The sequence below is a fragment of the Podarcis cretensis genome (genome assembly GCF_951804945.1).
Source record: "Podarcis cretensis genome assembly, chromosome: 3".
In the NCBI taxonomy this organism is placed as follows: Eukaryota; Metazoa; Chordata; class Lepidosauria; order Squamata; family Lacertidae; genus Podarcis; species Podarcis cretensis.
In genome coordinates this window covers 41843676-41858190 of record NC_137172.1, presented here as the reverse complement: position 1 = coordinate 41858190, position 14515 = coordinate 41843676, and the positions used below count along the sequence as shown (strand labels likewise).

The 14515-nt window shown below is 46.6% G+C and overlaps 1 protein-coding gene across 2 annotated transcripts; it reads left to right on the top strand.

The window, feature by feature from the left end:
• Positions 1 to 3333: 3333 nt before the first annotated feature.
• CYP1B1 (cytochrome P450 family 1 subfamily B member 1) lies at positions 3334 to 13697 on the top strand. 2 transcript variants are annotated; one of them, XM_079970921.1, is made up of 3 exons: positions 3334 to 3970; positions 7336 to 8331; positions 10204 to 13697. In XM_079970921.1, the coding sequence occupies exons 1-3, from the start codon at positions 3933 to 3935 to the stop codon at positions 10808 to 10810; spliced, it is 1641 nt and encodes a 546-aa protein (XP_079827047.1). In that variant the 5' UTR covers positions 3334 to 3932; the 3' UTR covers positions 10811 to 13697. The 2 variants fall into 2 exon arrangements, with proteins under 2 accessions (XP_079827047.1, XP_079827046.1); XM_079970920.1 differs by lacking the exon at positions 3334 to 3970 and having other exon boundaries at positions 6385 to 8331.
• The last annotated feature ends 818 nt before the right edge of the window (positions 13698 to 14515 follow it).

Here is a 14515-nt window from a genome sequence, read left to right as displayed (position 1 = left end):
GTTTGATCCAGGCCAGAAGATGGTACATGTGCTCAAAATGTGGTAAGTGCACTTCCACAGCAGGATCATCACTAGAATTATTATGGATGTTTGGACTTACCACTGCCTGGCACTGTACATGGAACTAACCTTGATGCCTGTTTGCAAGTTGTATCTTATCCTATCAGCTTTGTGGGCCTCTAAGACCATACTCTAAAACTATATTGATTGCATTGACTGGCTGTCAAGTCTTGGCACAATTCAAGGTGCCAGTGATTCCCATTTCAACACTTATACGGTCCGAGTCCAGCATATCTTGGAAAACTCCTGACCTGAAACTATGGTAGCACTTTCTCTAGAACCACAAACTATTTGCAGTGTGATTCTTTCTGAGCTTCCCTGTGCAATTTCAGGCAGGCAGATGAATCAAACCAGCTAGCCTTGAGATGGTTGAGAAATGTCTCAACATGGATGCCTGTGTCCACATATTTAGAGGGGTGGGATGTAATTGTCATCAAGGAGGTGGAACTTGAACTGTGTGAGCACAACCACCTGCTCTGAACCTACTATTCACCAAGAGAAGCATGGCACAGACGTCGCTGCCATGGGTAATGCATTCCTTGGAGGCCTGATCTGCTGTCCCTGTTGCCTGAGGCAGTCCCTCACCTTGCCTCATGGGTAGGCTGACCCTAGAAGCACACAAGCTGCAGATAAGCTCTCCTGCAGAAGCCGCCTTCCCCTCAGTCTGCACTGAATGCAGAAGTGAGGAAGTTTGGGAAATGTCTAAACAAAAAAATGCCCAAATATAATAAGGACAGGCACAAAGTATATTTTACAGCTGAACTGTAAAACAAAATGCATATTGAAAGAGCTTTGTGAATTAGATACACTTGAACTGGATACACTTCCTCTTTCTAAACCCCATAAATCTCATGAACATTTCATAAACCAAATGAAATGTCGTATGAGGTCCATTTTTATGAAAAGAGACCAGCTATGTTCTGTCTCTTCCGCAGGGTTCCAAGCAGAAATGGACAGTGGAGGCCTGTCTATTAGGCAAATGGAGGGCTGCCCCACCAACCTCAATCAGCCTCCAATGGCCTCTCTTCCTACTTACATCCATGGCACTGACTGTCAGCTTTCTCTACCTTAGGGTCAGTGTTGCCCCTGTAGATCTCAGCAGGGAAGATGGGGATGGGGAGGAAACTAGAAGGAGTTGTCTCTGCCTCTATGTACTGTTGGCCTCTCTTCTTTCTTTCCTACCAGTCTCAACAGGCACCAGCCACTACTGAAAATGGACCATCCACATCCTTAGGGCTTCCCCCATACAATAACCTCTGCCACCACACACACAAAAGAGTGACAGCTGACATAGCAGGACGAGCAACTGTTTTTAATGTCATTAAAAATAAATAAATCAAAGCATGTGGGTTTCAGTAATGAGGATTGGGAGCACACGGTGTTCAAAAAATCAAATATTTTTAAAGCATAGTCAAGGAAATAATAAGTCCCCCAGAGCACAATATTCACCAGGAAGCTTAGTTTGGTCAGAATTGAGTATACTATACACCTATTGAAACACTAAATACATTACATATGGCAAATGAGCCACTATAGCCACTAGAGGGCCATGAAAATTTGTGTCCCAGGCTTTTTAGACTCGTCTACCCATGTAGTATGGGACGCAGGTGGCGCTGTGGGTTAAAGCCTCAGCGCCTAGGGCTTGCCGATCGAAAGGTCGGCGGTTCGAATCCCTGCGGCAGGGTGCGCTCCCACTGCTCGGTCCCAGCGCCTGCCAACCTAGCAGTTCGAAAGCACCTCCGGGTGCAAGTAGATAAATAGGGACCGCTTACCAGCGGGAAGGTAAACGGCGTTTCCGTGTGCGGCTCTGGCTCTGGCTCTGGCCAGAGCAGCGATGTCACGCTGGCCACGTGACCCGGAAGTGTCTCCGGACAGCGCTGGCCCCTGGCCTCTTAAGTGAGATGGGCGCACAACCCCAGAGTCTGTCAAGACTGGCCCGTACGGGCAGGGGTACCTTTACCTTTACCTATGTAGTATCAGAAACCCAAGGGGCACCTTGGTTGCCAGATGTAAGGTTCCCCCCCCCCAGCTCTCCTACCACACTATTAGAGAGTAATACATTTCTGAAAAACAAATAAATGACAAAATTATAACCAACAGAATGCCTTTTTGGAGTGACCAGCTGAATGTGTTGTTGGTTTTCTCCATTCAGTATCTAACTTATCATATTTAGGACTGGTGATGATTTTTTTGCACGGTTGAGATTAATTATGGAACCCTTGGATTCTGTTTTTGTCTTCCCCTATAGGCCAATTCACTTGCTTAAGTGGTTTGCAGACATGCTGATGTGGACTTCATTTGCCAGACTTGTACATGGTGGCCTGGATCAAGTGGGAAGGGGCCATAGCGCCGTGGCAGAGCATCTGCCTTGCAAGCAGAAGGTCCCAAGTTCAATCCTGGGCATCTCCAGGTAGGGCTAAGAGACTCCTGCCTGAAAGCTTGAAAGTCAGTCAGTGCAGACAACACTGGCCTTGAGACACCAGTGGTCTGACTCTGCATAAGCCAACTTCCTATGTTTCAGTGTTCCAAGGTGTTTAAAAATCTGCAGTCTTTAGCTGACAATACCTAGCAACTGATCTATTAGGCTCTAAATCTCTCCAGCACATCATTTATCCCCCCACAGTGTGGTCTCCAAAGCCCTTTGTCTTTCAGGTCTCATATTTTCAGATACAATGAAGAGGGAGAGAACCATGTATGCTGCCTTGAGCTCCCTGGAAAAAACGGTGGGATATAAATGCAGCAAATAATATCAACGTGTGAAGGGATTCATGGACCCCAGATAGAGGCAACAAACCATGTGGAATTGTGTGGCAAGCAAGGGTGCCAGCTTGAATAAAATATTGGGGGGGGGCAGGTAAGCCCCACTCCACATAATCAGTCACATGACATGGCACACACGCACGATCTGAATGGGATTTTCCCTCAACTTTGAGGTGGGGCTAGCACCCTCAACTATTTTACTGATGGTGGGCTGAAAGGGCCTCAGCTCCTAGGATTCATTTCATAGCATTCTGGCCATGCCATGCCCAAGTGGTCAAAGATCTGAGTGTAGCTTCAAAAAGAGATTTGGCATCAAAACACGCCCCCGACGCTATCCTCTAATTTCACCCTCCGATACCCCGGCGGGGGGCGGGGGGGGTGGCTGGCTGAAGCTGGCAAGTCCTCACACACCTTGCAAAGCCAGCCTGGGAAACAGAAGCCTCTCTAAGAACTCGAGGGAGGGAGCGAGCGAGGGAAGTATCGGGCTGGGCTCCGTCCTGGGAAAGCAGCGCGGGGGGCCCTTTGGCCCGGCGCTCTCCTCCGTCTCCGTTTCCCTGCGGATCTCGCGTGCGCGCCCGGGGAGGGGAGGAGATGGCCAGAGGCTTCCCATCAGCCGCAGATCACGCCAGGCGGACTCCGCACGCAACGGGGAGGTGACACACGCCGAGGGTAGGAAACTTCTCCAGCCTCCGGGGGCAGAGGAGGGCTTTCCCCTACCTCCAGCTCCGCGAGAAGCTTTGGGGACTGCTTTTTTGCACGGCACTTGCGAGCTCCACTTTCCTCGCGGGGCGCGGAGGGAGGAAGAAGAGGAGACGGCTCGCCAGGTCCCTCGTCGAGGAAGCAAGACAGTTGCCTGGGCTTCCCCTCGTCGCAAGGCGCTGCTCCTCCCGAAGCAGCCCGAGGGAGACCCCGCCAGGCGGAGCTGGTGGGCGGCAGCGGCAAGCGCAGCACGGCCGGGATCGGGGGCCGAGGCTGGCGCTGATTGGCCGGCGCGAAGGACCTGCTGCCCAGAGCCGAGGAGCGACCGGGATCTTTTCGAAACCGCTCGCTCGTCCTCCCCCAAACAGGGGCTGCTGCGTCCGTGCAGAGCTCGAGTCTTGGCCGGAGGCAGGATGAGCCAGAGAGATGTGGCAGAAGCTTTGGTGAACAGGTGAGTCCCCGATCCCGAACAAGCAATCCCCCCCCCGTCCCGTCCTTTTTAATATGGGGTGGCTTGTGCGAGGAAACGGCCAGTCGTGCCATTTTGAGGCAATGGATCCTCCTGGGGTGGGGTGCCCCTCCAACATATACTTCCCTTCTTAAGGGCATTTACGCAAATAGCTGCTTTGAGTCTCACCCCAATAGGTTGATTTGCTTAGGTCCCCAAATCTTTGGGTGACAACATGGGGTGCTTTAAAGAGGTGTAGCTGCCATAGCTTGTGGCAGCAAAAACTGCAAAGACTTCTGCGGCACAGGCGAATACAGTGGTACTTCGGGTTGCAGACGCTTCAGGTTACAGACGCTTCAGGTTACAGACTCCCTCGGGTTAAGAACTTTGCTTCAGGATGAGAACAGAAATCATGCAGTGGTAGCGTGGCGGCAGCGGGAGACCCCATTAGCTAAAGTGGTGCTTCAGGTTAATAACAGTTTCAGGTTAAGAATGGACCTCCAGAACGAATTAAGTTCTTAACCTGATGTACCACTGTACATAACAGCCACCTCCTATGGGCCAGGGGTTTCGATCCTCCCCATAAAATATTTGAGGGGCTGCCCCCCCCCAAGTTAATGGGCATTGCCATTCAAATGGTGTGCATGCAGTGCATCATGTGATTATGTGTGATGGGGTTACCTAGCCCCTCCCCAACATTTTATTCAAGTGATTGCATCTATTATGGCATCAGCTTCCATGGACTAGAGGTCTCAGATGCAGATGTTGCCCTAAGTTGGCAAGCATAGGTGGAGAAGAGTCCTTGGCTCTCATTTGCCCCCTGCAGTTAGATCCCTTCCACCTGCAGTAGGATAAGGGATCTTGCAGCATCATTTGTAAGTGCGAATGCTGACTTGTTTCCATCTTCTTGTTTCCATCTTCAACCCACCTTCTGCACACATGCTGAGGGTGAGGAATGGGAAGGACACTCCCCTGCCCACAATTCTAGAGTACAGATTTGTGTGGGTAAAAGAATGGTTTAAAAAACCATGGCAGAAGATACAAGTCCAGAACCCAAGATTCTGAAAGTTTCTAAAAGTGGCTTTCTAAGGCTACTGGTTTGAATGTGGCCAATCTACAGCATAAGGGTGACAGCCAACTAAGTCACACTCAGGAGTAGATCCACTGAAATCAATGGCTCTACTGATTCAGCGTATGAAGAACATTGGGTATTCTTGATAGTCTCATTGAACTCAGTCATTCTAGGGCTACCCCCAAACTATTTGTCTACCCCAGTCCTATCAATGGTAAATTGCATTGACTTGATTTCTGCATATTGGTCCCAATCCTACAAACAATCAATCATAAATCACTTGTCCCATTGCCTTTGGTGGGTCTTGAGGCTGAAACCTATACACATTTACCTGGAAGTAAACCTTACTGAAAGGGACACGGGTGGCGCTGTGGGTTAAACCACAGAGCCTAGGACTTGCCGATCAGAAGGTCAGCAGTTCGAATCTCTGTGACGGGGTGAGCTCCAGTTGCTCAGTCCCTGCTCCTGCCAACCTAGCAGTTCGAAAGCACGTCAAACTGCAAGTAGATAAATAGGTACCACTCCGGCGGGAAGGTAAACGGCATTTCCGTGCGCTGCTCTGGTTTACTAGAAGCGGCTTAGTCATGCTGGCCACATGACCCGGAAGCTGTACACCAGCTCCCTCAGCCAATAAAGCGAGATGAGCGCCGCAACCCCAGAGTCGATCACGACTGGACCTAATGGTCAGGGGTCCCTTTACCACTTACAACAAAACAAACACTGAACTGGGTAACTGCTATGTGTTTAGCATCAGGATATACAACTGCAACCTGAAGGTTAGCTTGTAATCTTAGTTTCCAGACAAGTTCCCGTGAAGTCAGTGGACTTTGTTTCAAATAAGGATGTGATGCTCTGCACTTACTTGGGAGTATAGTACATCCTATTGAAACTAGTGAGACCAAAAGCTAAGTATCATTTTGAAAAGCTGCAATCCCTTTTTTATTTGGGCAAGCAATTAATGGTCAGGAGAAGAGGGTTGTTGTAATGTACCAGTACGAAAGCAATTCATGGCTCTGCTTGAATTCAGTCTAACTTATTGTGCAGAACACCTTACTTTTGAAGTGATGTGATGGATGCTGTTTAAGTACTGCAAGTTTTCTTACTTCACTGCTAGGTTCCTGCCTGAAACAGTGCATAGATATGCACAAATTTGATGAATTCCCACATAACATTTCAAAGTGCAAATTTTCATGGAGTGTCCATGCCTTTTTTCTGGCAGGACTCTGGGAAGCTTTCCAAAAGCACAAACCAAAGATGACGTTTAGAGCAGGGTGGATGGAAATTGATGGTCTTTATTTTTAAAATATGTTTTTAAAATTTGTAATTTTAAGGAAACTGATTCTTTTATTTGTTTTTACTCTTTAGCGATATTACATATCATATTTAAAAAAAAACCACAACTTGGCTTAAACTAAAGCCTGTACTTAATGCAAGCATGCATTCAACGATCCCCTCACATACACTGAATTAAAGCCTGCTTTTCCAACATGGAGGAAAAAACCATGGAGATCATGAATGTGTTATTATACTTGATTATGAACGTTTCTGATTCTGCAATAAACTTCCCAACTTATGCAAAAACAAGTTCCCCCAGAAATTACCACACTTGCTTTTGAAAAGTACTAGATGCTTACAGCTAAAGCTTACTCAAAATTCACTCCAAAAATAGCATTTTTGCTATTTACACTTAGAAAAGTGTACTGGAGTATAGCCCTTGTTTTCAATATTTGGTTCACAGTGCAACCCTGTACCTGTTTATTTGGACTTAAATCTCCTTGTTTCCTGGGGTTTACTCCTTAGCAAGTGCGTTTAAGGGCAGGATCAACATTAGAGTTAAGATCCTTGACAGCAAAAAGGCTTTATGAGTTACAAACCAATACACTTGTTACAGCAGCTAATTAACATACATTTCCGTTGAGAAAACACAGAGACGGTTTAAGTCAGTGTATTTACCCTTCAGACACACACGCACATGCTGCCTAAAATTAACCTGCCTGGGCTCCAAGTATTATTACCGAGTATGTAGGGCAGGCTGCGAATGCTGGACGCCGAGTGTCTATAGCAGGCTTGCAAGTTTGAGGGCCCTCAATTTGGTGGGTGGGGATCCCTTTCCACACGAAGGAAACTGCACGTGCAGGAAGTTTTGGTACATAACAGTTTTTCCCTCTTTTTCAATGGCGCCGCATTTAAAAATGCACCTGCGGCCTGACGCGCGGATGGCGGGGCCGCTTCCCAGCCGCAGGCTCTGCTGCCCGTCTCTGTCTCTGCTTGTAACCCTCCGCCCTTTTCTCCGCAGCGTGCGCCCCCGCGCCTTGGAAGAGGTGCTCCCGGCCGGCGTGCCCCCGGTGCAGGGCTTGCTGCTGCTGCTGCTCTCGCTGATGGCCGCCTTCCACGCGGCCAGGCTCCTGCTGCAAGAGCGGCGGCGGCGGCGGAGGCTGGAGCCGCCGGGCCCCTTCCCGTGGCCGCTGCTGGGCAACGCGGCTCAGCTGGGCAGCGCCCCTCACCTGGCCTTCGGGCGCCTGGCGGCCACCTACGGCCACGTCTTCCAGCTGCGCCTGGGCGGCTGGCCCGTGGTGGTGCTGAGCGGCGAGCGCGCCATCCGTGAGGCGCTCATCCGCCAGGGGGCCGCCTTCGCGGGCCGCCCGCCTTTCCCCTCCTTCCAGCTGGTGTCGGGCGGGCGCAGCTTGGCCTTCGGCGGCTACTCGGAGCTGTGGAAGCTGCAGCGACGCCTGGCTCACTCGACGGTGCGCGCTTTCTCGGCGCGCCGCCTGCTGGAGCGGCCCCTGGTGGCCGAGGCGCGCGCCGTGGTGCGCCTGCTGGTGCGCGCGTGCGCCGGAGGAGCCTTCGTCGACCCGTCGAGGAGCCTGGTGGTGGCCGTGGCCAATGTCATGAGCGCGCTGTGCTTCGGGCGCCGCTACAGCCACGCCGACGCCGAGTTCCGGCGCCTGGTGGGCCGCAACGAGCAGTTCGGGCGCACGGTGGGCGCCGGCAGCCTGGTGGACGTGCTGCCCTGGCTGCAGCGCTTCCCCAACCCGGTGCGCTCCGCCTTCCGCGCCTTCCGCTCCCTCAACCACGAGTTCTACAGCTTCGTGCGCCAAAAGTTCGTGCAGCACCAGAGCAGCCTCCGCCCGGGCGCCGCCCTCCGCGACCTCATGGACGCCTTCCTCCGCCTCCAGCAGGCGCAGCCCGCGCTGCCCTTGGAGCACGTGCCCGCCACCGTCACCGACATCTTCGGCGCCAGCCAGGACACGCTCTCCACCGCCCTGCAGTGGCTCTTGATCTTCCTCATCAGGTGAGCTGCTGGGCTGCGGGGTGGGGTGAGGGGCTCGGAGGAGACCGAGGCAAAAGCCCCACTTGACCCTCGGAGAATCTCAGGTAGTGGAACTGGCGAACTGGGGACCCGAAGAGGAGCTGATCTCTGCTGAGAGGCGGTGAGAAAGCATTGTTTTCAATCCGAGGGCCACATTCCCCACAGGGCAATCTTCCGAGGACCGCATGAGCGGGTAGGGAGGGATGAGGCTAAAATGGGGGCAGAGCAAGGAATGGGAATTCTAACTTCGTATATTGTTCGGCCAGTTTCTACATACACCTACATATCCCGCCCCCCATCCAGGTGAGCAAAAGGCTTTATGGATTGGAGTGCACACAAACTCTCAAGGAGAGTGCAAAGCTGAAGGACAAAGAAGCCTGAAGGCCTATATTTTCTTCTTGAGCTGAGGTTCTCCAACCATGTAGACAAAGCTGAATGTATCTTCCCACAAAGTTGAAGGTGATAGCTGAGGTGCACATGCCATCGACTTTGCCCATTCTTTGAGAAATCCAATTTCTCATTGAATTTGGCCTGATGTGATTATCTGGGTCTTTTGGTTCCCCCATTCTATCCAGGAAAAATGAATGGCCCCCAGATCCTGTTAGGAGTCACATTAGCTTGAATTTCAGTTTGGTATCCTCCATTAAGATGCAATTGTGCTCTTTTAGAACAACGAAGTACCACCTTGCTGTATAGAATTTCAGTAAACTGAAAGTTGTTCCAAAATATCTCCACCCCCCCCCCTTAATTGGATGTTTCCTTTCATAATGTGACATACAAGAACAGGTCATATGGCAAAAAAATAGTGGTTCATCATTCCCTTTTCCAAACCATTGCTCAGCCCTCTTACTTCAACCCAATGCTGTTGTCAAGGGCTCATAGTTTAGCCTAGCTGCCCAAAACAATTTGTGTGTCTGCAGGATAACAAAACAAAACCAATTTGGATCCTACCCTGAGGCCAACATGTGTAATGCACTAAATAGATTTCCATGTACAAATTAGCTCAGTATTGGGTATTAGCTATTGATATGAAGCCATTAAAACTGTATTGAGTCAATTACTGTATTATCTCTTCTGGACACTAGCATATTCATTGGGAGAATGATAGTTGAGTGTTTTTAGATAAAATGCACGTCCTCAAAGCTTCAGAATATATATTATTTTTGGATTCATTGTTTAACAATGCAAGAAGCAAAAGCTCAAATATGAGATTAAACATCTCAAGGCTCTGGTAGGTTAACAGCGAAATTTTGCAAACAGTTTGCAAGCATATTAACACAAAAACCAGTTCAGTAATTAGCACTGACACAATCCCTTCCCCAACCTGGAACGAGGCAAAGATTGTTCTATTAAGAGCAAGTAAAGAAACAACATAGATTTTTACTTCAATTTTGGCATACAGGTTTTGGTACTATTGTGAGAAGTTACCGTATATAAAAACAGACCAAACAAGAATTTGTAAGGAGGAAGAAATTAGTCTCTTCCCATTCATAGAGCTGATATGGGTGCTATCCAGTTGCCTGTCCTGTTTGTGTTAATGGAACTTCCTCTCCTTGACCTGAAACCTGCTTGGGAGGTTGGGGACCCACTGGAGCAGACTGAGGGCATGAGAGGCTGCTGAGGATACATTGCAGGGGGGACCTGGAGGCACAAGAGGTGGTCACACTTCCATCCCACCTGCCAATTCATCCTCCCCACATTTTACCAGTGGACATACATTGGTTTGGGACATACATTTGCCCAGGTAACCTTTTCTTTCAGAAGAGTTGAGAGAAAATTTCCCAAATGTGGTGTTGTTTTTTTTAAACCAGGTACCCAGAGGTACAGGCTAAGCTGTTGTTTTTTTTAAACCAGGTACCCAGAGGTACAGGCTAAGCTGCAAGAAGAGATCGATAAAGTTGTCGGCAGGGACCGCTTGCCTTCTGCTGAAGACCAGCCCCACTTGCCTTACGTCATGGCCTTCCTTTACGAATCCATGCGTTTCAGCAGCTTTGTGCCAGTTACCATTCCCCACTCCACCGTGGCTGACACCACCTTAATGGGCTACCGCATCCCCAAAGACACCGTGGTCTTTGTCAACCAGTGGTCAGTAAATCACGACCCGGTGAAATGGCCTTCCCCAGAGGAGTTTAACCCACTGAGATTCCTGGATGAGAATGGATTCCTTAACAAAGATCTCACCAGCAGTGTGATGATTTTTTCATTGGGCAAACGTCGGTGCATTGGGGAAGAGTTATCTAAAGTGCAGCTCTTCCTCTTTATTGCCATATTCCTACACCAGTGCAATTTCAGTGCTAATCCAAAGGAAGACACGAAAATGGATTTCACCTATGGCTTGACTATTAAACCCAAGCCGTTTGAACTCAACGTCACACTTCGAGATAACATGGATTTGCTGGATAGCACCGTACAGAGACTTCAGGCAGAAAAGGATTCTGAAAATTGCCTCCCAGATATGTAAACGTTGAAGTTTGAACACTGTTTGTAGTCCTCTTATAAGGATCATTTGCCTTTGCCTTTTTATATTTAAATGAAACGCATTGAAATATAATGTATTCTGGAGAGGTAGTAGCATGAAAATGAAGTAAAACAATGCATTATTTTTCAAATATGGATTTGGTTTTAACCATTGGTATTTAATTACCTCTGCATTTCTTGCCAGGCAGAAGCAAAAAGGGCATTCTCCAAAGTTGTTTTAAAAAATCTGAAGTTCTTTTCACACTAGTGTTTAGTTTGGGATTGCCATGCTTCGTTTACTCATTTTTTTATGGAGCATCCACATGATGGTGCCATCCAATCATTGTCATCCCATCCTATATTTTCCTGCAGTTCTTCAGTCTTTTCTCAGACCGCAGGAAGTCTGACTTTGCAGAAGAAGGCCTCTAGACCAGTGGAGATTGTGCTGCTCTTCTGTCACTTTAGAAAGGGCAGGATTTTGACACGACCAGTTTGACGTATGATGCAGTTGAATCAACACAGCACAATTCACTACTGTTGCAGGCATCATTTTATCATACTGCTTACACAGTCTTTTTAATTAGCACATTTTAAATGCTTTACAAGGGTTTATGTCTATTGTTATTGTTTTTATTACATTGGTGAAATACCACTTCAGTGAAAGTGTGCAAGCACTATGATGCCAAAATTTAAAATATGATGGGGTGAAGTCCCTTTCTATCCCCAGCTATCTGGGCAACAATTTTTTTTATCCTTTTAAAATAAAAAATGGTGCTTTACCATCTGATACAGCTACTCCTATACTGCCCAAGGTACAAGTTGGGATTGTAGCTGTGAATGACAATTGTATTTCAGTGCCTTGGTTATAAAATATCTCTCCATTGACATTCCAGATGTTTTTGTCTGAAGAGATTTTAAATATAAGCACAGTTTCATTCTCAAATATTATTGACATTTTCTAAAGTAATCAGGCACTCATTGTGCATTGCATCTGTTATAACAAAACTTGATTGAGGCAGTGATGTTAAAAGATGTTGAATAAATCGTCTGCTTACCTCAGACAATCACGCATAGGGATGTAAGGCAATGTTTTAAAGTAATATTTGGAAAATAATTGCATTTGACAACCTAGGTTTTATTGGTTGAGTGCTCTGTTAGTGTCACTCATTGATATACATTCATAAATAGGGATGTTATTAATTTGGATAAATGCATATAATAATAATAATAATATGGAAAGTGCTAATTAAGGTTGGTTCTGCATTTTAAAACAATTTGAATAAAAAACTGGAAGCACTCATGAATGCTGTTGAAGCCAAAAGGCTTCTTAATTAGTGTGTTTCCTTCCAGGATTGGACTTTGTTAAATCAGTTCTGGGCTTCTCACTCTAATTGAATCAAGTTCTGCTATGAGGGGTGGGGGACATGAGGTTTCCCAGTTGCTCTTGGGTTCCCAACTTCCACCATCCATGATGGGCTGGGTCTGATGGGGAGTCCCAAACATCTGGGAGACCACAGGTTCCCCGCCCAAGCTCTGCACCAATGAGTGACAAAAGTGACTGAGGACCTCATCCATCTTCCATTAAAAATAAATAGAATTGCAGTTGCCTTCAATATAAATAGAGTTAATTCCTAATCTAGGGTTGTGGCAATTTGCCCCCCATCCCCGCCTCTTTTATCCCCACTTAGGCTTTGAACTTGAATTGCTTTGAATAGGAAAACCTGTTTGGTCATTACCCTTCAAAATTGGGAGTTAAAGGTGTTGCAGACCAGACCCGAGTGCACTGGTCTCAATTTGTGTAGGCTCCTTTTTGAAATGTGATGCTCAGCGTACCGATGACATTCAAATGAGGGCGTGGGTCATCATGATCCCAATCCCCACACTATTAAAACCATATCTGCATAGGGATGTTGTGGCTCATGAAAAAATAGTATGCTTTCCCCTCCATAGCTAAGGTCCTGTAAGCTTACGTCAATCATGTTAATTACTTGGGCGTCTCACCATCCAGCTGTCAAGAGCTAGACCAGGGACTAAATGGGTGGCTTTAATCTGAAAACAGAAGGAAAATCTGTCAGTAGTTGTGTTGCTTTTCTGGCAGTGCTTCCGAAACTTCTGATCCAAGCCCTGCTGAAACATTCACCTTTACCTCTGAAGCAATAGATTTGCAAGTGAAAATGTGTTTTACTTGATTCGCAATGCGTAGCCAAATGATAACAATAGTGCTTACCAATATTTTGTCATTAAACTCAACAAGATCTGTCTACAAGATCTTGTACATTATCTAGTGGTCTTCCATCTCGTCCCCATTTTAGAGAACATAAAGCAGAAATTTAAAAACAGTTAAGATCGATAGAAGGGCAGTATGCTTAGATGCTTTGTAGATTATAAAAATAAAATTTGGTATTGCAGAACTTAGCCTGCATCTGTGAAAAGCTTTGTACTGCATGAAACATTTTCATGCTCAGGTCTACATTAGATCTGTCATTTAGGATAGTACTATTTCCCTCCAATGCTATGTCTGTAAATTTGATTCATCTGTATATTATAGGCAGTGTAAATGCTCCTAACATAATAGTTCCCAATAACTCAAGAATCATTGAGTTTATTTTAATACATGCTGATTGTAATTTTGTATTTTATTTTATTTTTCATAAAAGCTTTAAAATATATCAGGCTGGCAGTAATTACATTTTGATTACTAATGATTTTTAAATCCCGGTTTACCAGATTGACTGTATTTTTACATTCAGTTTGTCTGAGAGCAAGTATTAGACCTGGGTTGTTCTTGTTGTTTTAGGATAGATTATTATTTTAATGAAAGAGTAAAGAAAGCTTTCTTTTCACACAACCACACACAACCAATCAAATAAAATAAAACAACTAGTTTCACATACTGCGAATCAATTTCTGATGTACTATATGAAAGTCTAGTTGCAATTTCTTTCTTAGGATCACTGTAAGAGTGGAGGGTCTTGAGTATTCAAATTGATGAATGGGAAAGAAAAGGCATTAAATTTTCCTTAAACGTGTCTTCCTTTATTTCTCCTCTGGCAAGCCTACACTGCTGCATAAGCTTGCCCAGTTCCAAATTCTATTACACCATCTCTTCAGAGCAGACTCCTGCTCACTGTTGCTATAACATGCAGTTTAAACTATGAGGAGATAAGATGACATCCTCTTGTTGCACCCCTCTTGTTATTTTAACAGGGACAGTTTGCCACCCCGTCACAGGAACATATTAATCCTAACATCGTCCTCAACGGAGAAGTAGAAAGCTCTTACAAACATGGGTAAAGACAAAACACCCAGTTATATACTGCAGCTACTTTGTACTTGCAGAGGTTTACTTCCTTACATGGGTTTGGTGTCTTGCTTGCTATCTCGGCCCAGGGCTTAGGATGGGTAGCCAATGTGTTGTGGACTACAGTTCCCATCTTCCATTATGATTGGTCATGCTGACTGAGGCTAATGGGACTTGTAGTCCAAACATCCTGGAAATAGCCCCTTTGGCTATCTCTGTTTTATGAGATTTCCTATACTGAGAATCTAGCTTCCAAGGATAGAAAACGAAGCTTGTCTTCTGTACCCCACTTGAGTCTTCACACCATTTACCTACTTCACTCCGGATTTGTGTAGGGTTTGTCCCTTAGCCTTTTCTTCTCCAGAAGATGTCCCACAAGGCAGTGGAAATATAGGATCAGAGTTTTCC

Excerpts from the sequence above, each read along its gene's own strand:
- CYP1B1 (XM_079970920.1), top strand. The coding sequence starts at position 7,214 with ATGGCGCCGCATTTAAAAATGCACCTGCGGCCTGACGCGCGGATGGCG. Across the intron at positions 8,332-10,203 it reads CTCTTGATCTTCCTCATCAG|GTACCCAGAGGTACAGGCTA; the intron begins GTGAGCTGCTGG and ends TTTTTAAACCAG.